Source organism: Schistocerca americana, chromosome X (assembly GCF_021461395.2).
Source record: "Schistocerca americana isolate TAMUIC-IGC-003095 chromosome X, iqSchAmer2.1, whole genome shotgun sequence".
In the NCBI taxonomy this organism is placed as follows: Eukaryota; Metazoa; Arthropoda; class Insecta; order Orthoptera; family Acrididae; genus Schistocerca; species Schistocerca americana.
This window is the reverse complement of record NC_060130.1, coordinates 704,820,345-704,842,989: the sequence shown is the minus strand read 5'-3', so window position 1 is coordinate 704,842,989 and position 22,645 is coordinate 704,820,345. Positions and strand designations below refer to the sequence as shown.

Below are 22,645 nucleotides of genomic sequence, written 5' to 3'. Positions count from 1 at the left end.
ACAAGAAACTAAAGAAACGACTTCAGCTTGTTCGTCGCCACAAATATGCAATCCAACTTCTCCTTCTCCATGATAACTCAAGGCCCCACCCAAGCCTAGTACCTTCCGGCTTCCATTTGTTTGGCCTAATGAAGGATGCACTTCGCTGGAAGTAGTACGTGGATGATGGGGAGTTTATTGGTGCAGGAAGACGTTATCTCCGACGTCGACCAGTTGAGTGATACCATGCTGGCATGCTAAGATGGCGTAATACTGTCGTACTGAATGAAGATTATGTAGAAAAACAGGATTTTGTAGCCAAAGAAGTGGGGAATAATATGGTGTATTGAAACCGGAAAAAAGTTGCTTTCAGAAAATAATTACTTATTGAACGCCACTCGTTAATTTTCTACTGGTTCAGTAGCCATCTGAAGCAGGACGTCTTAGATGGCCTGTGTTTACAGCGGTGATGTATCAATGGCATTGTTGATACTATGCTACTAGATGTTTAGCGACAGTCACGTGAAAGGAATTATTAATGTATAAATGCTACATCCGAGAAAATGTAGAGCCATAGACGTCATCCGCAACAGTTCATATGTTACAACTCTGTCCTAATGTCACTTATGCACATTATTGCCAAAGCGGAGAAGGAACATTCCTTACATGGAGTGTACTAGCCGGAGATGGAAATGGAAATGCCCTGTGATTAGGACCTACTGTCGGGTAGACCGTTCGCCTGGTGCAAGTCTTTCGAGTTGACGCCACTTCGGCGACTTGCGTGCCGATGTGGATGAAATGATGAAAATAAGAACAAAACAACACCCAGTCCCTAAGCGGAGAAAATCTCCGACCACGCCGGGAATCGAACCCGGGCCGTCAGGCATGATACTCCGACACGGTGACCACTCAGCTACCAGAGACGGGCACTAGCCGGCAATGGAAAATTTAGATCCAGGAGGCTTTACAAGATATGATAAGAAGGTATAACTCTCGTTTCAGGTAATGCTGTATGGCGAAATCCTATCAAACTATCGGGATGGAATGGTAGCATGAGGCGCGAGCGAAGAGAACCGGCAAAATTATAAAGGTTTGTTACACATGCCAACATCAGAAACATGTTAATTGATGAGCTTAAACCTATAAAATTGTACGGCTCTAATGGACTGATACGTGTGCTTTTCAGCGAGTCAATTACTAAAGGATTATTTACGCAAAAGAACCCGCTTTTTCTGGTGGATGCATTCACTGAGAATACCCGTTAGTATGCGACCTAGCGCACTACAACCTCTCAATTCTACGAATTCTTAAATAATGGTAATAATAAATTCGAATTGACAGAAGGCGGGCCGGCCTGTGTGGCCGTGCGGTTCTAAGCGCTTCAGTTTGGAACCGCGTGACCGCTACGGTCGCAGGTTCGAATCCTGCCTCGGGCATGGATGTGTGTGATGTCCTTAGGTTAGTTAGGTTTAAATAGTTCTAAGTTCTAGGGGACTGATGACCTCAGAAGTTAAGTCCCATAGTGCTCAGACCCATTTTTGAACAAAAGGTGGAATACCAATAACGGATTCTTTCTTACAGTGTTCGGAGTCCTTATCATGTAGGCATGACAACAGACATCTAACGAATTAGAAGATGCGCTTCTAGAAACCTAACCGATCGGTATAGCCCATACGAAACTGTGACAGATATGCTCAGGAAACTTGAATGGGAATGCTTGGCAAAAAGAGGGTGACGTCGACTGAAGGACCATTACGCTTCCACTAACACGTATCTCGCGTAGAGTTCATGAGAATAGGTCTCGTACAGTGCCATACAGACAGGCATTTGTCCGTCGCTCGATACGCCAATAAAACGCGAAAGAAAGATGTACAATCCTCATGCTCTGTACAGTGGCTTGTGGAGTATTTATATTGAGATGAAATTCATAATCGAATAATAATTAATAATATATACGTCATGTAGGATCATAATTTGAAAGGAGCACTCTTTACACGGTAGGTTTCTCCCAGGAAGAGAGAAATAGGTCGACGAGACAGTTCACTGCAGTTTTGGCTATAAGTCCACTGAGTGGAAATCCGCTGAAGGGATCTATCAGTATCTGAAATTATTTTCAAACTCTTTACGTGAAGTACAGTCACGAAATTCTTGTAAATTACGGACCGATGGTTTGTGGGCGTGGAGCTGATTGCGATCCTAGTGTGTTCCATCGGCCCACTGATCAGGCAAACTTAGTGGCCAAGACATCGAAGTTAATTCACTGTCTTGTTCCTTAAACGATTCTAGCACGATTCTGTCCTTGTGACACGGACAGTAACCCTCCTGAAGAAACCATCGCTGTCTGGGAAGACATCAAGGATGAAGCGATGCAGATGGTTCGCAATAATGTTCACATGTTCCACTTCTGTCTTGGGTCATTCGATTAATACCACAGGTCCGCGGAAGTCAAGATGGATATCATCCGTTTTATAATCCTGCTCCCACTCGCTTGCATCAGTTAAACGGTGCACATTGGCCCATCCTGCTTTACACAGTGGGCAAGTCACCATGTTCTGTAATGAGGTATAGACGTCAAAACCGTTTTCGCCTACACGTGCTTTTACCGTCCTTCAACTGCTGTTCGTAGATGCTCATGACGGTATCACGCGAACAGCCAGCCATCTTCGCCGTTTCAGAAATGTCCGCTCCCTGGCGACAGGCCATGTCATGTTTTTAGAGTTACGCTCAACCAAAACTACGATTCAGTAGGTCTGGTACACAACATAAATGACGTAGTAAATGGTGGGATTACTGCCAGCACTGGTAGAATTGGTAGGGAAAGAAGCAAATGAATTTGTAGGAGAGAAACAGGGAGCCGACAAATTATTTTTGTTTTTTGTTTGTTTGGTTGTTCATTTTGCACGTAATTAGAGCCGCACGTTATTCAGTGTTAGTCCATTGCGTATTTTATATCGTTACAGATTATAATTAGCGTTTTATAGGCGATAAAAATTAGTTGATTGCATAACTTTGCGTTTCTATGTAACCAAGTACAGTTCACACACACAAACAACAAGAGAGCTTCTGTAAAGTTTGGAAGGTAGGAGACGAGATGCTGGCAGAAGTAAAGCTGTGAGTACCGGGCGTAGTCGTGCTTCGGTAGCTCAGATGGCTTTCAGTTCCGTTTCAGCCGCGCTCGCGAGTGGCCGCTGTTAACTGTTGCGCTGCACTTCAGTGTTTACATCGCTGTACTTGTGCTTCGCCGAGTGCCGTCCGTCCGTTAATCTCCGTGTTCGTTCCTGTTCCTTGTGATCTGATCGCTCTTTCTGGTCTTGCTGCTGCTACTTGGAATTTCGGTTGTTTAACCGAAATTGCTTCGCTGGATTAACCATGGCTACAAACCTTAGGAAGAATACTCTGGTATTTGCGTTTGACAAGGAATCCCGTCCTGTTCAGCCGACGTCCCTGGAAATAGATGACTGGATTACACAGGTAATTGGACTAAATTCTGAAACCGTTCATACCTGGCAACTGGATCAGGAAAAATACTGTGTTTTTGTCAAGTTAATCAGTGCTTAGACTGTTGATAAAGTGTTACGAAAGTGGGGCTATGAAGTAGATTTTGTGCATAGAAATGGTTATAAAAGCAAGGTTTCCGTCTATAGAGCGGACATTCATTACAAAACCGTTCGTGTCTTGAATCTTCTCATTGAAATTGAAAATGATAAGATTAAGGAAGCTCTTTCAAACTACGGAGACGTTAAATCAATTGCAAATGAAACATGGTCGCCTCGCTTTAAACTGCAGTGTTTTAACGGGGTCCGCAGTGTAGAGATGGACGTTAAGACGAATATTCCGTCTCACATAACTGCTTGTGGGTATAAGGCACAAATTGTTTATACAGGTCAGGAAGCTACATGTCATATATGTAACGAAACCGGCCACTTCAGACAGGAATGTCCGCGGCGAACTGTTGTTCTTAAAAGTAATTTGACACAGCGTCAGAAGCTTACCTTAAATGATCTGTTACCAAAGAATAGCCCGGAACAACTGGTTGAGGATGTTAACGCAGCACGCCAAGCTGATGTGTCTCTTCACGATAACAGTCAATTTCCCCCGTTAACAACAAAAGGAAACCCTGTTGCCACTACTCGTGAAACTCAAATGCAACCGAAAAAACGACCTCTGGAGATAACTGATAGTTGTTCAGAGGACGAGCTGTCTTGTCCCACTCCCTCACTTCGCAAGCAAAAACAGTGCGATGAGGAGGCAGAGGGACCTGAAGGCAAAATGCGAATGGAAACTAGTGAACAGAAAGATAATACACATACGGTACCAGAAAATGAAGGGGGTGTAAACAGCATTAATTTGCAAGAAACAACAGGTGCAGTAGCCGATTGCAAAGACCAGAATCTATCTGATAATAAACAAATTCGGGGAGAGGTTGCAAAACTGCAGTCTCCATTTGTTTCCATCGATCAGAAAGTGAGTGAAATTAATAAAGAACGAGGAAGTGGTGGCCAAACTGAAATCACAGTCAACACCTCAGGGCAGGCGCCGGCAACCGAAATTGCGAAAGCGTCTGCTGCTGCTCCAGATAAGCCGCGAAGTAAAATACCGACGCAACCAAATGAGAATGTAGCTCGTAACCAAGGGAAGGGAAAATCCGGTAGGGGCGACCCAAGCCCAAAGAATGTTCAGTCCGAAACGGTCGTACACGAGTCACTGGAGGAAAAATCAAAAAGTTTACCAGGAAATCATTCTGCTTGCGTTACAAGAGAAAACATCAGAAGTAGAAAAAAACGGGACAGTAACTAATAAACAGATGGAAGTGTTATTCCATGTTCAGCCTTCCGAGAAAACTGTTACAGCTTAGCTGAACCCTGAACCAAAGGAAACTAAATTAGTTCATCAAAACAACTACATAGTGAAAGCACAATGACGCAATCTTATTCTGTCACCACTATAAACACTAACAAAATCACGACCGGTTTGAAATTATCGGCCCTTAAGGAATTTTTGTACGAATCCGCGACTGATATTGCCCTGTTACAAGAAGTTCTAATTTCGGATTTGGTAATTCCCGGTTTTGTCAGTTACATAAATGTGTCTCCCGAAACAAGTGTTGGAACAGCTATTTTGGTGAGGGAAGGGATTACAGTAACCGAGGTGGAACGACTGGAATCCGGAAGGGGAATAGGACTAAATATCTATGATGTGACTATCATCAACTTGTACGTCCCTTCAGGAAGTTCTCATCGAGCTGACAGGGCACGTTTCTTCAAAGATGGCTTGATATATTTGTTAAGGAAATCGCCAAGACAGTTATTACTTGGAGGTGATTTTAATTGTGTTTTAAATCGAAAAGATCAGTTACCCAATTTTAGTTTCTCAAGTGAACTATAACAATTAGTTGCTGGTTTAGAATTAAAGGATATATGGGAAATCAAATACCCCTCCACTGTTGAGTTCACTTATGTCACGGCAACATCACGTAGCAGGATTGATAGACTATATATTTCTAAAAATATTGTAACTTCCTTGACAAAGGTAGAAACCATTCCTACGTACTTTTCAGACCATTCAAGTGTCTTAGCTTGCATAAATCTAACAAGACAGCCGGTTCGCCGATTCAAGAATCGGTGGAATTTGAACACTTCCTTGTTAGTAAATCATGATTTAGAAGATCTGATTAAAGAAACATGGGCAATATGCCTGCGAGCCCGTAGTAGATATGCCACTGCTATTGACTGGTGGGTTAAAATGGCAAAGCCAAAGTTGAGGAAAGTTCTTATTCAATACAGTGCCCATAGCGCAAGGGAAATGAAATGCACTATAGAGTATTACTATTCCGTTTTGAGAGATCTATATGATCAAGTCTCAGCAGGTTCCTCACTTCGGATAGCAGACATAAAAAAAGTCAAAGCCAAGTTACTTAATAACAAGAGAAGTCAAATGGAAGGGTTGAAAATAAAATCGAAGGCAAATTCGGTGTCAGCAGATGAAACTACTTCCCTATATCATTTAGTGAAGCATACGAAAAACGGGAGAAGGACTTTTATTGAAGAAATTCGAACAAAACACGGTACGATTCTCAGAACCCAGCAGGATATCATGGACGAGATTTATCGCTATTATTGCGAGCTATATTCTGTACATCAAAGTAGTGATGCTTCCTTGGAAGAATTCCTTGACATCCTAGCCCCACAGCTGACAGAAGATGACAACGAAAATTTTCTCGAGGTTGTCAGTGAAGAAGACGTGTATGAGACTCTGTGCGCCTCACCACCAACAAAATCCCCAGGACCGGATGGTCTGCCAGCAGAGTTTTACATCCGTTACTGGCCAATAGTAGGTGCGAAAATCACGGACATTGTAAATGAGGTTATTCAGGGTAAAATGATTCCGACTGAGTTTAAGGAGAGTAAAATTGTTCTGGTGCCAAAAAACAATGGAAACAAAGATTTAAATAATTTTCGTCCAATTTCACTGCTGAATTCTGGTTATAAATTAATAGCTAGAATAATAAACAAGAGAATTTCATGCCTTACAGATAAAATTACTAGTCAACATCAGAACTGTGCGCAAGGCAGAACCATTTTTCAAAATCTAGCGTAATTCAGGGATATCATTGCAATAACTTCGGTAACAAACATAAAGTGTGCTTTATTGTTTTTAGATTTTTATAAAGCGTTCGATGTAGTAAATCATGAATATCTTCTACAGACATTGAAGAAAATAGGTTTCAACTATAGGGTCATACAGTTGATTAAGAACATAGCAACTGGAATAAATGCTAAAATAGTGGCGAATTGTTAACAATCCAGGCCGATGCAAATACAACGAGGTGTTCCTCAAGGAAGTCCTCTGTCCATGTCGCTCTTCGCCATTTCGCTGGAACCTTTCCTCCGACATGTCCATGCTAGATCAAAAGGCTTAACATTATCAGGAAATAAAACAGTTATAAGAGCCTATGCTGACGATATAGGGGTCATTATAAGGAACAATGACGAGGTAACCACGCTAGCAACAGTGATTGATTCGTACTGTAGAGCATCTGGAGCCAATGCAAACAAAAAAGAAAGTAAGGTGTTAAATCTCAGAGGTTTTGATAATATAAACGCCGAGTGGGCAAAATTAGTCCGACAACATAAAACACTTGGGATCACCCTGACAACATGCCCTATGAAAATGACGGCTGTAAATTGGAAAGTTGCAGCTGATAAAGTGCAAGGAGCCATTGTAGAGAATTTAACTCGATATATGAACCAAGTTCAAAGAACACAGTATATCAACTCATGCTTCCTTGCTAAGGCTTATTATACTGCCCAGCTGTTTCCAATACCGAGAATGATAGCGAGGAGAATATTGTCTAAAATCACCAACTTCTTGTGGAGAGGTGAGGTGTTCAGAGTACCTGCTAAAGTAGCCACTTTAGATCCTAAAAATGGTGGACTAGGATTAACTGATATAACGGATAAAGCCTCTGCTCTTTTTATCAAAAGGCAAGTTAATTTAATAAGAGACTCGCGAGAAAGCATAACCAGCCAACTTTTCGAGATCATTGAACCTCCAAGCCTGCTTTCCCCGATTGACGTGCAGAATATCAACAGTCGCTTACAGCACGTGAGGATTTTCTATGTTGAGTTTAGTTATGTCAGTGTCGAACTCAGGCAGTCCCGACACTTAACATCGAGAGCCATAATGCGGGAACGAAAGAAAAGCGAAGGAAGGAACAAAATAGAACGACAATTTCCAAACATTGAGTGGACTGAGATTTGGAAAAACATTAGTTCTAATGTGCTCACGTCTAATATAAAAACGTCATGATACAAGACAGTTAACAACATAGTTTGCACCAATGAAAGACTGCATGCAGTCGGACTATGTGAAACAAATTTATATCAACAGTGCCATCTAGTTGGCACAGTAATTCATAGATATACTTGCAGTGGTCACATGAATAGTTGGAAGTGGATCCGGGAGCAAATAACTCTGATTACAAGAACATCCCCTGAGTATATATCGCTGTCATTGATACACAGGCCTGAAGCACGCTATTTCCCAGAAGCAAAAAATAACGCTGTGTACTGGTTGCTGGGAAATTTTATTAATTACGTCCTTAACAAATTAGGATCCGATAGCATCATAGAGTTCAAGGTACACATGCTTTGTGAGTTCCACAAAATTAGAAGCTATTCGAATCACAAGAAAAAGTTCGGTAATATGTTAAAAATTGTATTTGAAAGAATGGGCATTGGTTAATATAGAAAAGAAGGCTGTGTTGACAATGATGTATTGTAGTTACCTTAAGAATACTATTTACTATTTTACAGTATATTTATGATGTGTGCTTTTTCTACTTCAGAGAGTAGTGTTTGAGATTTATAAGCTAATGTACAGAACTTATGTGACATTGAGATTGTGTGTCTAATAGTGTCAAAACACAAAACATTAAAGGTGCATTATTGGCTTATACTAGAAATTTGGAAATAGGCAGTTTTTATAGAAATGTCCCTATCGATTGGTTAAAACCATAAGATTCCATCTGATAAATGTAATATTCAGTGGCTGGCACATTGCCCTGTTCATTTTTGCACTGTGATGTGTAAGTCAGTTTCGCAGTGAAAGTCTGATTATATAGATCTGATCACTTCAGATACTTAAGATTCAATTAATGTCCAGAAAGTGTAGTTGGAAGGTTAGTCAACTTTATTATATATCTCCTTTCCGCCATCCTCAAGTATTTCAGAAATTGCCTAATATGATTATTAAATTGTTTTATATTTAAAATTATCCCACGAACTTGCTGATATCCATCATAAAGAAATTATGCTTCTGTAAAGATTGCAGCTCATGTAATTCAAAGTGCAGATTTTACTTCTTCAGGTTGAAGTTTGAATGCCTTTAAAAACTTTTTTCTTGATGTTTAACGTAATTCTTTCTGGTAATTTAGTCAGTAACACAATCTTCTGTTGGCTTTCCTTAACGTCAGCGTAATTGAAATGATCAAACCGTTTTGTTTAAATAACTTCATGTATGTATAACTTAGTATGTATTTGGAATGTGTAACATTGTTTTTTAATAAATGTTTTTATGGAAAAACAGATGGTAGAGCACTTGCCCGCGGAAGGCAAAGGTCCTGAGTTCGAGTCTCGGTCGGGCACACAGTTTTAATCGGCCAGGAGGTTTCGCATCAGCGCACACTCCGCTGCAGAGTGAAAATCTCATTCTGGAAAAATATAATTGTTGTGGTATTTTGTACTCAATAGAATGTTCTTCACCATGACCAAAGGCAAGAGTTTTTTGTTATTATTAATAGATGCGAAATTTGCTTATGAATAACAGAAACATGTTTTTTTTTTTTACAAGTTCGGTGAAATACTGAAGCGACTTTTTCTATATTCTGATTTGCTGTTTTTTATTATACGTTTTTGTTGAATAAATTGCTTTTTCTAGCCCTATGTGACAAATCTGTATTTTTTTCTTTATTTTTACTACAATATAGCTCTCTTTCATGTTACAGATCAACAATTTTGGAATAAAACGTGAATTAAACGTTGACAATTACAGTTTTGTCATAAATACTGTTTATTCTATGTGACAGACAGGAAGATAACTTTGTAGAACAAAAACGTTCCGTATGTTACCTGGCCCTTCACCTACATCCTCACTCAGGTTGTAGACGGTTCACTGATTCCGGTTTTCAGTTGAACCTAGTAAAGCCTTAACTGACCAAGGCAAGAAGTCTACGCTTACTTATGGTCTTCTACGGTAGCCTACGGCACTTTTACAATCCTACACTTGCCTTTGTCCAAGTCGCTTAATGTCGCTAGAACGATCCCCTTTTCGTTTCTGTTCTGCTTATATATTTCGTACCGCATCATTTGTCTTCCTTTCGCTCATAGCTTTCTGTAGTGCATGAAATTAACGTTCCGTTGTATGGAATTCGTACAAACTTTCTGCGAATTGTAACGTTCAACGTCATGATGAATGACATGTCATATCCTGTATTTTATGAAGCATAATATCGTAATTAAATACACACATGATACCTAAAGAAAGCAAAACGTAACAGAATCTTCACGGGGAATTCAGCAGTTTCCCCTAAAATACAAGAAATCGTCGTGTACTCTGTAAACCAAACAGTGATCTGATTTCAGAGTTATGTTTGTTTCATTTCTTCATTAATAATTTGGAAAATAACAAATGATTTGTTCGTATGTCCCACTGTCATTAACTAACGGTTTAGCATATGCTTACTCCCGATAAATATGTAGACCTTCTCACTTGATTTGCATAGCCGAAGTATTCTTAACCACGTCAGTTTAGAATTTACGTTGGTCATACAGAAATTCTTTTTTGTAGTGTGTGTTGTAGGTAATCGTCAGTACGATACATCGCATATTCACAAAATAATACATCGCTACCAAGTTATTTTTCAGTATTAAGTAGAAATGTCGCTGCCCAGAAAATTCTAGTTCCTGCACGTACATGTAATTACACTAACTTCAGGTTTATTTTTTGAATTGTTGCTGCACAGATTTATCCATACCCCTAAGATATATAAGATATATTACACGATTGACCGAAAAAATAGGGAAGATGAAAAATGTGGCACTGTTGTCGTCATGTGAGTGACATGAAACATAGCATGTTGAAGGCGTCTGTTGACACACATTTCAAGCCGCGAGTTCGCGCGCAAGTCGATATGCACTAGCCTATCTCAAAGATCTGTAGTGATTTATCCATCTGCTGGGGTAGTACATCTTTGGCTGCTAAATCAAGTTATGTCTTAGCAAGTCGTACAAGGTGTGACGGGATTGAGCCAATAGAGAATCTTCGGGGAAGAGTTTGTTAGCAAGGCCTAGTGGTCGGCAGACATAGAATCACTTTGCACACTGCACTCTACGCTTTAAATGCGAACATTTTAGGTTAGGCTACTGTGCTTGTTATTGACATTAAATTAAATAACAAATTTACTGTTACCAGTCACTGTTTATTTATCTCCACAACGCGTTTCAAAGGTTTGAACCTCCATCATCAGGTGGATTTATATTTGTTACTATGACATTTGTGTGTGTTGTGTTACGATTTTTTGGAGGAACTTGTAGTACTCTCTAGTAATGAAACAAAACACTATTTCATAACATGGTTTTGAGTTTCTTCTCATAAAAAATTGAACGTATATCTAACAGTAAACATAAAATAAGTAAAATAGAGTACCTCCAGTGGTCACAGGTTCCTTTCACTGTCGTAACAAATCACATGTACACTGTCATATTCTGTAAACAGATATGGCGTCTGGTAACATTTGGGTGTAAGGATCGTATAGCAGAAGGGGAAACGTTATCAAAAAGGTACACAGAATATACATCATAACAACATTGTTACAGAATACATTTTAAAGGATTTGGAGGTGTTTGTTTTGAGTTGTCGAATACATCCGCTGGAATAAATATTTCGGGTGGTATATAAATCCGATTTTGACAAGTTAAAATAGCTTAAACTTCATATTCGTTAATACAATCAAGTGAAATGTTACAAACTTTAAATACAATAATAATATTGGCTACAGTGGTAAAATTACACACAAATAACAATTTTTGGTTGTGACTCATAGATGGATATGAAAGGCTGCAGGCAGAGAGACAGGACGAGAAAGAGAAAGTGAGAGGGAGAGAGAGGATTTGAAGAGTGATTGTATGAGAACAACCTCTACAAAGCAAGGGGCCTGAAGATCATATCTGTTACATGTAATGACTGCCTAAAAGTAGGGGTAATACATTGGTTAATGCTTTAAAATATGCAGATGGAGGTTCAATTTGTGCCAGTAGTTGTACATATAGCTTGAAGCTGACAAGGGGTACAAGCTATTGGTGTGATGATACATCTGTAAATGAGGTCAATCTCTTGTACACTATGCGACTGTCATGGTAACATAACTAAATATTTATGGTAAATGAGGTCAGTCTCTTGTACACTATGTGACTGTCATGGTAACATAACTAAATATTTATGGTAAATATTAAGGTGTATGTGTGTGTGTTTGTGTGTGTGTGTGTGTGTGTGTGTGTGTGTGTGTGTGTGCATTGCATATTGCAATTTTAATGACGGTGGCAGTTGCTGAAAACAGAGATAATACTATTATTATAAACATTGTCATTTTCGTCATTTAACACGGATTCAAGCCGTTTTGTTTGGTGTTTGTATATTAGGAGTGTTCCAAGGATTGGCAGCCTTAGTGGCCGAGCGGTTCTAGGCGCTTCAGTCTGGAACCGCTCTGCTGCTACGGTCGCACGTTCGAATCCTGCCTCGAGCATGGATGTGTGTGATGTCCTTAGGTTAGTTAGGTTTAAGTAGTTCTAAGTCTAGGGGACTGATGACCTCTGATGTAAAGTCCCATAGTGCTTAGAGCCATTTGAATCATTATTTTTGTTTCAAGGATGTCTAGTTTTCTGCCTTTTGGTTTAATGTGTAGGATGCTGATACTTGTGTTGTTAACATGGTGTTTTGTTTCAAGCAGGTGGGTGCCTATTGCTGATGTGTGGTATTTTTTCTTTTTTACTTCTGCCACGTGTTCTTTGAATTTTATCTCAAATGATCTGCCTGTGTGGTGTATTCGACACCTCAAAACAAACACCTCCAAATCCTTTAAAAAAGTATTCGGTAAAAATGTTGTTATGATGTATGTTCTTTTTACTTTTTTGCTAACGTTTCCCCTTCTGCTATACGATCCTTGCACTCAAATGTTACCAGACGCCGTATTTGTTTACAGAATATGACAGTGTACATGTGATTTGTTACGACAGTGAAAGGAACCTGTGACCACTGTAGGTACTCTATTTTACTTATTTTATGTTTACCGTTAGATATACGTTAAATTTTTTATGAAAAGAAACTCAAAACCATGTTCTGAAATAGTGTTTTGCTTCTCCACTAGACAGTGCCATACGTTCCTTCAAAAATTCGTAACGTAACACACACAAATGTCATGCTATCAAACATAAATCCACATGATGATGGAGGTTTAAACCTTTGAAGCGCGTCGTGGAGATAAATAAAAAGCACTCTACGTTCTTGTCTTTTTTCACTGAAAATTACTTTACCGGCAAAAAAATTAAACTTTACTATCTTTTTTCACATACATTGCTTATATAATTCACAGCAGATCAATAACTATTACATCACTGCGTTACATTTATCACATGATAAACAGTGGACCAAAATTTAATCTCACTAAGAACACCCTAATAAAAATCCTAGCTGCTGTCTCATTGATTTCTATTCTAGTAATGCCTGAAACAATCAAATTGCGAACTACACAGGTTTTTCCCTCAATCAAGTTGCAGGATTTAAGTTTTTGGGCTTTATATGAAGTTCATGCGCAGATCTTTCCTTATAAATTGCCTTCTGTTTCCGCCTATGATGTCGACGAACTAATTCCGTCACATAGTGTAGACGCTTGCCTTACGATAGTGAATTGGGCATATTCAACCGATCTTGTTCTGGATTACGGTGAGATGGTTGCTGGCTCCCTCACTTGCGCTGCATTTAAAGGAATTTACTAGGGGCATACAGTAAGTAATGCAACACATTGTTTTCATCGGCCAGTTTTGGTTGAAAAAAAATGCGGAATTTGATGTGGGACACCGTTTCAGCCCCTATAGTTCTATGAAGTTTAATATGGCGGCGGCGCTAATCGTAGTCTTCGAAATGGCATCTGCAATGGAGGTGCGTTCCAAGCAGAGAGCTGTCATTGAGTTTCCTTTAACGGAAAACCAGAGCATTGCAGATATTCATAGGCACTTGCTAAATGTCTACGGAAACCTGGCACAGAACAAAAGCAAGCGAGTCGTTGGGAGAGGCATTTGTCGTCATAACAACAAGGTCGCGCAAACCTGTCCGATCTCATGCGTGGCAGCTAGCCGCACACAGCTGTGCCTCCTGCAGTGTTGGAACGTGCGTATACTCTCACTCGAGGCGATCAACGAATCACAATTAAACGGTTCGCTGCCCAACTGGACGTTTCTGTTGGTAGTACTGACGCTCTCGTCCACCAATTGTAGTACTCAAAGGTGAGTGACCACTGGGTCTCTCGCCACCTAACAGAGGAACGTAAAGACCAACGAAAGACCTCCTGTGCGGAATTGCTTGCGTGTTACCAGGCGTTCGTGACACTTCTTTACCTCAAATCGTCACAGGAAATGAAACATTTGTTTATCATTTCGAACCGGAGACAAGACGGCAATATATGGAGTGGTACCACACCACCACGCCTCAGAAGAAAAAAATTCAAAGCCACACCATCAGCTAGTAAAGTCCTAGTGACTGTCTTCTGAGACCCTGAAGAAGTTATTTTATTCTGTTTGCTGTCCTCCCTCATGGCCGGCCGGGGTGGCCGAGCGGTTCTTGACGCTACAGTCTGGAACCGCGCGTCCGCTACGGTCGCAGGTTCGAATCCTGCCTCGGGCATGGATGTGTGTGACGTCCTTAGGTTGGTTAGGTTTAAGTAGTTCTAAGTTCTAGGGGACTGATGACCTTAGAAGTTAAGTCCCATAGTGCTCAGAGCCATTTGAACCTCCCTCATGGCGCAACGATCAGTTCTGAAGTGTATTGTGCTACCGTCACGAAACGGTAAAAACAACTTCTGCGTGTTCGTGACCACGAAAATGGAAACGAACTTCTCCTTCTCCATGACAACGCATGGCCTCACACAAGTCTGCGCACCCGAGAGAAGTTCACAAAACTTCGTCGGAGTGTGCTTCCTAATCCGCTCTACAGTCCAGATCTCGCACCTTCCGACTTCCATCTGTCTGGCCCAATGTAGGATGCACTCCGCGGGAAGCAGTACGTAGATAATGGGAGTTTATTGACGCAGCAAGACGTTGGCTCCGGCGTCGACTTGTAGAGTACTACCATGCGGGCATACAGGTTCTGCCAGTAACGTGACGTAAGGTTATCGCATTGAACGGAGATTATGTTTAGAAACAAGGTTCTGTTGCCAAAAGAATGGAGAATAATATGGTGTATTGGATTCCGGAATAAAATGAACATGCTTTCGGAAAAAAATGTGTTGTATTACTTATTGAACGCCCCTATACGTCGTGTGATTTTCAAATTATGTAGCAGTAGATTTCTTCGTGCGATACCTATTGCAATGGACTTTTACCTGAAAATGTAAGATCTTTCCTTTGCAGATTCAACTTTCCAGAGCACGTTGTATCAGCAGCTAACCTCGGTTCAGCATGTGTCCTGTTGCCTTGTAGGCACAGGGTCTGCTACGGGCCCTGATAATTTGATCCACGCATGATTGCATCGACGCGTATAACGTGTGAATGTCGTCCTGTGATATAACCGTCCATGCTGCATTCACCTATCTCCAAAGTTCATCTATAGTGATTGGCATTGGCACTGTACTCGTTGTTTTACTATGTATCACACAATTGGTTTGGCGCCAAATCTGGTGATCTGACTGGCCAGGGAAAAAGGCTGACATCCTGCGACAACAAGACACGAGTTCGTGCGGCAAAATGTGGTCGGGCATTGTCTTGCTGAAAAATGGCATCTGGGGTGTTGTGCAGAAATTGTATGGCTACAGATAGTGGGATGTCATTCACGTAGGTCACACGTCACAGTGCCGTGGACACAGACCATCTGCGATTGGCCTGAGTTGGCCCTGTTTTGACATCGTACGTCTTGTTGCAAATGCAGTCACTGTGATGCCACTCCCTTGTCTACAACGAACCAAAATTTGGCCATCATTTTCAAACAAACAGAACTTGAATTCGTCCGAAAACGCTATCTGATACCATTCCTGTCTCTGGTGACGTCGTTCTATCCACCATTACCGTCTAGCACGTTTCTGCACATTCGTCATAGGTAGGCAGAGAAGTGGACGAAGCGCACGTAGCTCATACCGCGATAAACGGCCACGGACTGTCACCCCTGATAGTATACGACGTGTTCTACTATTCCACTTTTGCCCCGCAGCCGAGATGGACTCAGATCTGTCCTGCAATACCATTAGGATGAGGCGTCGATCTTCTCGGGGGATGGTCTGGGTGGTGCGACTTGACCTATCCCGTTGTGTTCTACAGCTGACTGCGAACCATTCTGCACACACCCGTTGCACTATCGAAACACTTCGTCCCACACGAGCAGCAACTTCCCGGATGGATGCATCACATTCTCTGATGACAATAATGGGCCCTCTTTCAAAGTCACTTATTTGACAGTACGTTCGCGCACACGTCTGCAAAGCATCCTGCACGCCTGCTCAAGTCACACAAGTCCACTGCCTTCGGTTTAGAGCGAAACGAGGCCCGTAGCCACGTTTTACCGGTAGGTGGTGTTGCGCCGCAATATCGATGTTGACCTAAAACACGCTGGCCGACATGGTTCAAATGCTAATCATTTCTGCAGAGCATACTAATGTACATGTCCTGTGAGAACGAACGTACTATGTCTAGTTGTTCAAGGTGTTCTGTCTTTTCTGAACAGGATTGTAGTTATAGTTCTGCACCTAACTCTCAAACTAGTTCCTCCCACCTAGTCATAACAAAGCATTTTACAGACTTCCCTGTAAAAAATCACATCTGTTGCTAATTTCACTAACATAAACTATAGTAATGATTCGTTTCATCCCATTACATAGCACGCACGTCCAATAATAACAAATAGTTACAAGTGAAAAAATTATGATAAACAGTGTTTCGGCACTAACGGTACATCAGACAGCACATAGTTCAGCTGAAACTACAACCGTTGTTATATATCCTGTAAAAACTTTGTCAAATTTTTTAAGAATGAGAAAACTTTTTTTTTTCGGAGAGTGTAAAAGGTTTTAATCATGGAATTCAGATTACACAACAGCAAATCTGTTGCCCCACTCTTATTTACATTATTCAAATTTAGCTGTTACAAGTAAATGAAGAAAATGTAAGAGTGAAAACTGAGGAAGGAGGGGCAAACGAAGGATTAACGATGGATATAAGTAGAGATGAAGTCGAACGGGCAGCTGAAAAGATGAAAAATGGCCCAGACCAGATCCCCGTTGACGTATGGAAGTGTCTCGGTAAAAAGGGAACTGAGCTCCTTTGGGATTTAATGAAGCAGATTTGGCGACAGGAGGAGATGCCAGACGAGTGGAGAACTAGTGTACTGATCCCAGTATTTAAGGGGAAAGGTGATGTGCAGGACTGCTGTAACTATAGAGGTATTAAACTGAAGACACACACATTGAAAATTTGGGAAAGAGTTATAGAAGCAAGATTACGCAACGAGACTGTGGTGTGTGAAGAACAGTTTGGGTTCATGCCTGGAAGAGGAACGACTGATGCAGTATATGCTTTAAGGCGGATAGTGGAGAGACACGGGGAGCTACAAGCCGATCTACATATGGTTTTCATTGGTTTGGAGAAAGCATATGACAGAGTCCCAAGGGACGAAATATGGAGAAGCATGAGAGAGCAGTGCGTGCCAGAGAAGTATGTGAGGTTAGTGTAGGAAATGTACAGAGGAGCAATGACACAGGTGAGAAGTAGTGTGGACATGACAAAGGAGTTTCCAGTAAAAGTATGGTTACATCAGGGGTCTGCGCTTAGTCCCGACGTCTTTGACCTGATTATGGATGTGCTGGTGAAAGATGTGAAGAAGGAAGCGCCGTGGAATATGATGTTTGCGGATGATGTGGTTCTTTGTGAGCAGAGCATCGACAGACTTGAGGAAAAGCTGGAGGATTGGAGGAAGGCACTAGAAGAAAGAGGGATGAAAATTAGCAGGACAAAGTCAGAATATTTAGCACTGAAGGATGTGCAGATGAGGTCTTGTAAGATCCAGGATGACGAACTGAAATCGATCTGCAAATTTAAATACCTGGGGTCGTACATACAGAGGGACGGCGGACTGGAAAGAGAGATACAACACCGAATAAATTGCGGTTGGAACAACTGGAGGAAAATGAGTGGAGTGTTGTGTGACAAAAAGGTGAGCATTGGGTTGAAAGGGAAAGTGTACAAGTCGGTGGTAAGGCCTGCAATGATATACGGGGCAGAGACATGGCCAATCACAGTATCCCAGAAAAGGAAGATGTAAGTGGCGGAAAGGAGGATGCTGAGGTGGATGTGTGGGGTAACAAGGAAGGACAGGATTAGAAATGAATTTGTTAGAGGAGCTGTGAAAGTGGGACCCATGGGGAAAAAGATACAAGAGAGCAGACTAAGGTGGTACGGACACTTACAGAGAAAAGGGGAAGAGTATATCGGAAATAGAGTTGAAGATATAAAGATTGAAAGAGCGAGAAGGAGAGGAAGACCGAAGATGAGGTGGAAGGATAAGATATCCGGGGACCTAAGGGAGAAAGGATGGAAGAAGGAAGAGGCAATAGATTGAGAACTATGGAGGAGAAGGAGCCAGAAGAGCAACGCCGACCCTACGTGACGTGGCACAAGGCGACGATGAAGATAAAGAAGAAGCTGTTGCATGTAAAAGTACTTGTTGGATGTTATTATCGTGTCTACACTTATCCCTTCTCGTGGCGGAGCACGTGACATTACATTCGGTATAAGTTTTATGTTTTCACTATCTCTAATTAGATCTTCATGGTGCATCTGACGCGATGGAAGTTAATTCACTATCACGATGACATACATTGGAGAAGTAAGAGAAGAATTTAGTTAGCCTTCGACGGGAAATTATAATCCGCCACTTGAGCTTTGATATTACAGACACAGAAAAAGTATCAGAATTGAAACTAGTTCTTGGATTCAGTGAAATATTACTGTAAGTACTTACCACATCCAGCCTGTTCTCGAGGGCGCTCATCTGCTGTGGCAGAATGTTCTGATGGCTGTTTTTGTTGTCCGTTGCCTCCTTTACACGTAGTGAGGCGACTTCTTTCTCAATTTTGTTTATTTGTAACTGCATTTCTGACAGCTGCAAAAAGAGTAACTGATTACTCCTCAGGCAAAATTTTCCCAGATTAACTAATTACTTTCCCAGTTTTGTTGTTAAATTAACTTTGTTAATGTGATGTGGTCTACATAACTCAAGAATCGAAATAATGTAGTTCGTGAATGCAATTATCCTTTGTAGTGGAACGTGCGCTGATATGAAACTTCCTGGCAGATTCAAATTGTGTGCCGGACCGAGACTCGAACAAGGGACCTTCGCCTTTCGCCGGCAAATGCACAGTTTTATCTTCTAAGAAGTTTCACATCAGCACACACCCTGCTACAGACTGAACATTTCATTCTGGAAACATCCTCCAGGCTTTGCGTAAGCCATGTCTCCGCAATATCCTTTCTTCCAGGAGTGATAGTCTTGCTAGATTCGCAAGAGAGCTTCTGTGAAGTTTGGAAGGTAAGAGACGAGGCACTGTCGGAATTACAGCTGTGATCAATGGTCGGGAGTCGTGCTTGGTAACTCAGCTGGTAGAGTACATGCCCGCGTAAGACAAAGGCCCCTAGTTCGAGAAGTTTCAATGTAGTCCGTTTTTATCATAACAATTGATTGCAATGAACCAATGGATAATTTCAATCTACAGTTGTCGGTAAAAGTAAAGTCGAATGACGTTTATCCGCAGGCACCTTTCCTTCGAGAAATGTGAATGTTGTGTGCGGTTGAAGTGTAACTAATAACTGTAGGTGACTTGAATGTGTGTGTGTGTGTGTGTGTGTGTGTGTGTGTGTGTGTGTGTGTGTGTGTGTGTTTGCTGTCCTGCTGTCACGTATGTGTTGGATGACGATCAAAAAAGGGAATGGTGAAGCCCAGTGTCGTCATATAGCCGACTCCACTCGAAGAGCAACAAGGTGGCCGCCGAGCTCAATGTCTCCATCCAGCGGATGGAACACCATCAACAGTGTGTACAGTTGCGATCTATCAAAACTACGGTTCGGTAGTTTTGATATAGTACGTAAGTGACGTAGTAAATGGTAGGATTACGGAAAGCATTGGTAGAAATTGTGAAAAAGAAATTTATATGTTTGTGTAAGAGATAAATAGGAAACTGACGACTTTCGTTTGCTTTTTGTTTGTTTCGCACATAATTAGAAGCGCCCATCGTTCAATGTGATTCCGTTGCGTATTTTATATCCTTAGAAAATATGAATTGCATTTTATAAGTAATAAAGGTTATTTGACCACATCACTGCTGCACTTTCATGTTACTTTTGATACAAATACAGTTACTAGAACAAACACAAAATACCTATATAATTATTGTTGTTATTTTATCCTCAATAGAATTTTCTTCTTTATGATCAATGGCGATAATTTCCTGGTATTATTATTTATAAATAACAACACCATGTTTTATACAAGCTGAACGAAGTACTGAGGCGATGTTTGATTTTTTCTTTTTTCTTACTTTTGCGTTTTCTACAACAGTATGAATTTCTTTTTTTTTTTACTACAGCAAACCTCTATTTCATGTTATAAATCAACAATTTTCGAATAAAATCCGATCCAAGCATTTACAGTTTCAGTTTTGCTATAAATTGTGTTTAATTTTAATTGTCAAACAGGGGGGTAACTGTGTACCAGAGGATTATAGTTAATGTGCAGCTACTGACAAAGCCCCATTGTGCGCTGTAATTATTATGTGGCCGCAAAATATGGCAGATATTCTAATGCGTTAATGCGGAACTGATTTATGCTGGAGAAAAACTTAGTTCCAATTTTGACCACCATGTGAAAATCTGGCGCTGTAAATGCAAGATTCAAAATGGTTCAAATGGCTCTGAGCACTATGGGACTTAACTTCTGAGGTCATCAGTCCCCTAGAACTTAGAACTACTTAAACCTAACTAATCTACGGACATCACACACATCCATGCCCGAGGCAGGATTCGGACCTGAGACCGTAGCGGTGGCTCGGTTCCAAACTGTAGCGCCTAGAACCGCTCGGCCACACGGGCCGGCGTAAATGCAAGAAAGACATATGGAAAAATTTCAGTATGTAATGGATTAGGAACAGGCTTCGTCAGGAAAGGTGAAACAAGTGTGAAAGACATAACGTTGATTTTACTACTAACCACTGCTTACACAATTTGTTCAATATGACAACGGAAACTTCAACGATGTTCTGCACAGCCCTAGATTTACACCTTATGACCTAAATTTCAACAATTTTTTTCCAGCTTAAATCAGTTTTTCCCCATTAATGCATTAGAATATGTACCAATTTTTGCTGCCATACTATAATTTCAGCCCACACAGGATCTACGTGAGTAGCTTAACTTTAGTTATAGAAACCCATCAAAACAAATGTGTTCCATAGGTTATGTGGCCCTTTGAATTCCTCACTCACTTTCTAGACGCTTCACCACTTCCAGTTTCTAGAAGAATCTACAATGAGCAACAGAATTAAAGGATGATTCTTCGAAACCCGGTAATTCTCTCTAAATCAATGTATAAGTCTTAAATTTGACTCAAAGGTGCCTGCATCCTTCCACTATAATGGTGCAAAAGCATGGCGCTCTGTGACGTCAACCACAGGCTCGGTGACCCTTCAAACAACAAGGCGTTGACACATGCGAAAAAAGGCCTCAGCTCTGAAGTTCATGCGAGCTGTAAGTTGAATTAATGATGTCACATTGGCACCAGATATCAGCACAATTCTGCCAAACACCACCGTGGACGTTTCACAGGATCAAGAGCTCTCCACATCCCGTCTTATCCACATTTCACCCCTTCTTTTGACGTCACTGAGATGGGGATCAGAATAGCGACACCCTGCATTGAAATCAGATGGCTTTCTTACAGGTGGCTGAGGGAAACATTTCAGACACACGGCCGCTTAGAATCAACACTCAAAGGCCTCAGGGAGTGGCAGAAATGGTGTCAATGAAACCACCTCTTTCTCTGGGGCGTTGATACCCAAACACTTGACGGTCGAAAATGACTGTCTGCAGTCCGCAGAGGAACAGCAAGATGTTCTTGACAACCTTTGAAGCTGCTAACAACTCTGACGTTTCTCTAAGAATACTGTGGGGCTAAATCCTCACTGAACGTGATTGCACCACCTTGGTACGTAGCATGACCGCAATTTTTGCACATGTGTACGGTTTGGACCCACTAGGCACCATTCAAAACCATTCGACGAAATCTGAAAGTGTTTCGAAGCTGATCGTGCGGTGGTTCTGAAGAAATTGCCACAATTCCTTGGGCTATGTCACTCATGAAAGGTTGTGACGTAGTTCTGTCGGCAGTCGAACTTTCCGTTAGCAGTTGGACAGGGCACCCACCCCTCAACCCCGCCCCCCCTCTTTACTGGAATAGTCATTCTGAAGGTGGCCCATCGAGTTACAGATTCCACATGTATGCAGTTGTCCACCATATGATATGCACGGCCCGCCCGATGAACAAGTACGATGCGATGTGCTTGAGTAAATCATTTCGAAGAAACCGAACACCATTGTCTGCTCGATAGACGTATACAAAGGACAATTTTTCATTTGGTATACAAAGAACAACTCCGTACGAACGTAAAGCGTTAGCTGTCTCCTGGTTCAAATATCTGAAAGGTAAGTTAAAACTCGCACAGTTCTAATGCATTAACCTGAGTGTTGCACAATAACATCGCGATTGTTGCCGTCATTGTACTTGAATTTTCGGATTCCTTCATTTTCCGACATTATCGATTCTCGGATATCGTGGGTGGTAGGATAAAGCCGTTTATGGTGCA

General features: G+C 41.2%; 1 protein-coding gene across 1 annotated transcript in view; it reads right to left on the bottom strand.

Annotated features, from left to right (window-relative positions):
* Positions 1-22,645, bottom strand: part of LOC124556791 (coiled-coil domain-containing protein 63) — a gene marked incomplete at its 3' end in the record, with an annotated part of 232,808 nt that overhangs the window by 134,330 nt on the left and 75,833 nt on the right. The window contains 1 exon segment of the mRNA XM_047130802.1: positions 18,754-18,894. Coding sequence (XP_046986758.1) covers positions 18,754-18,894 — 141 coding nt within the window.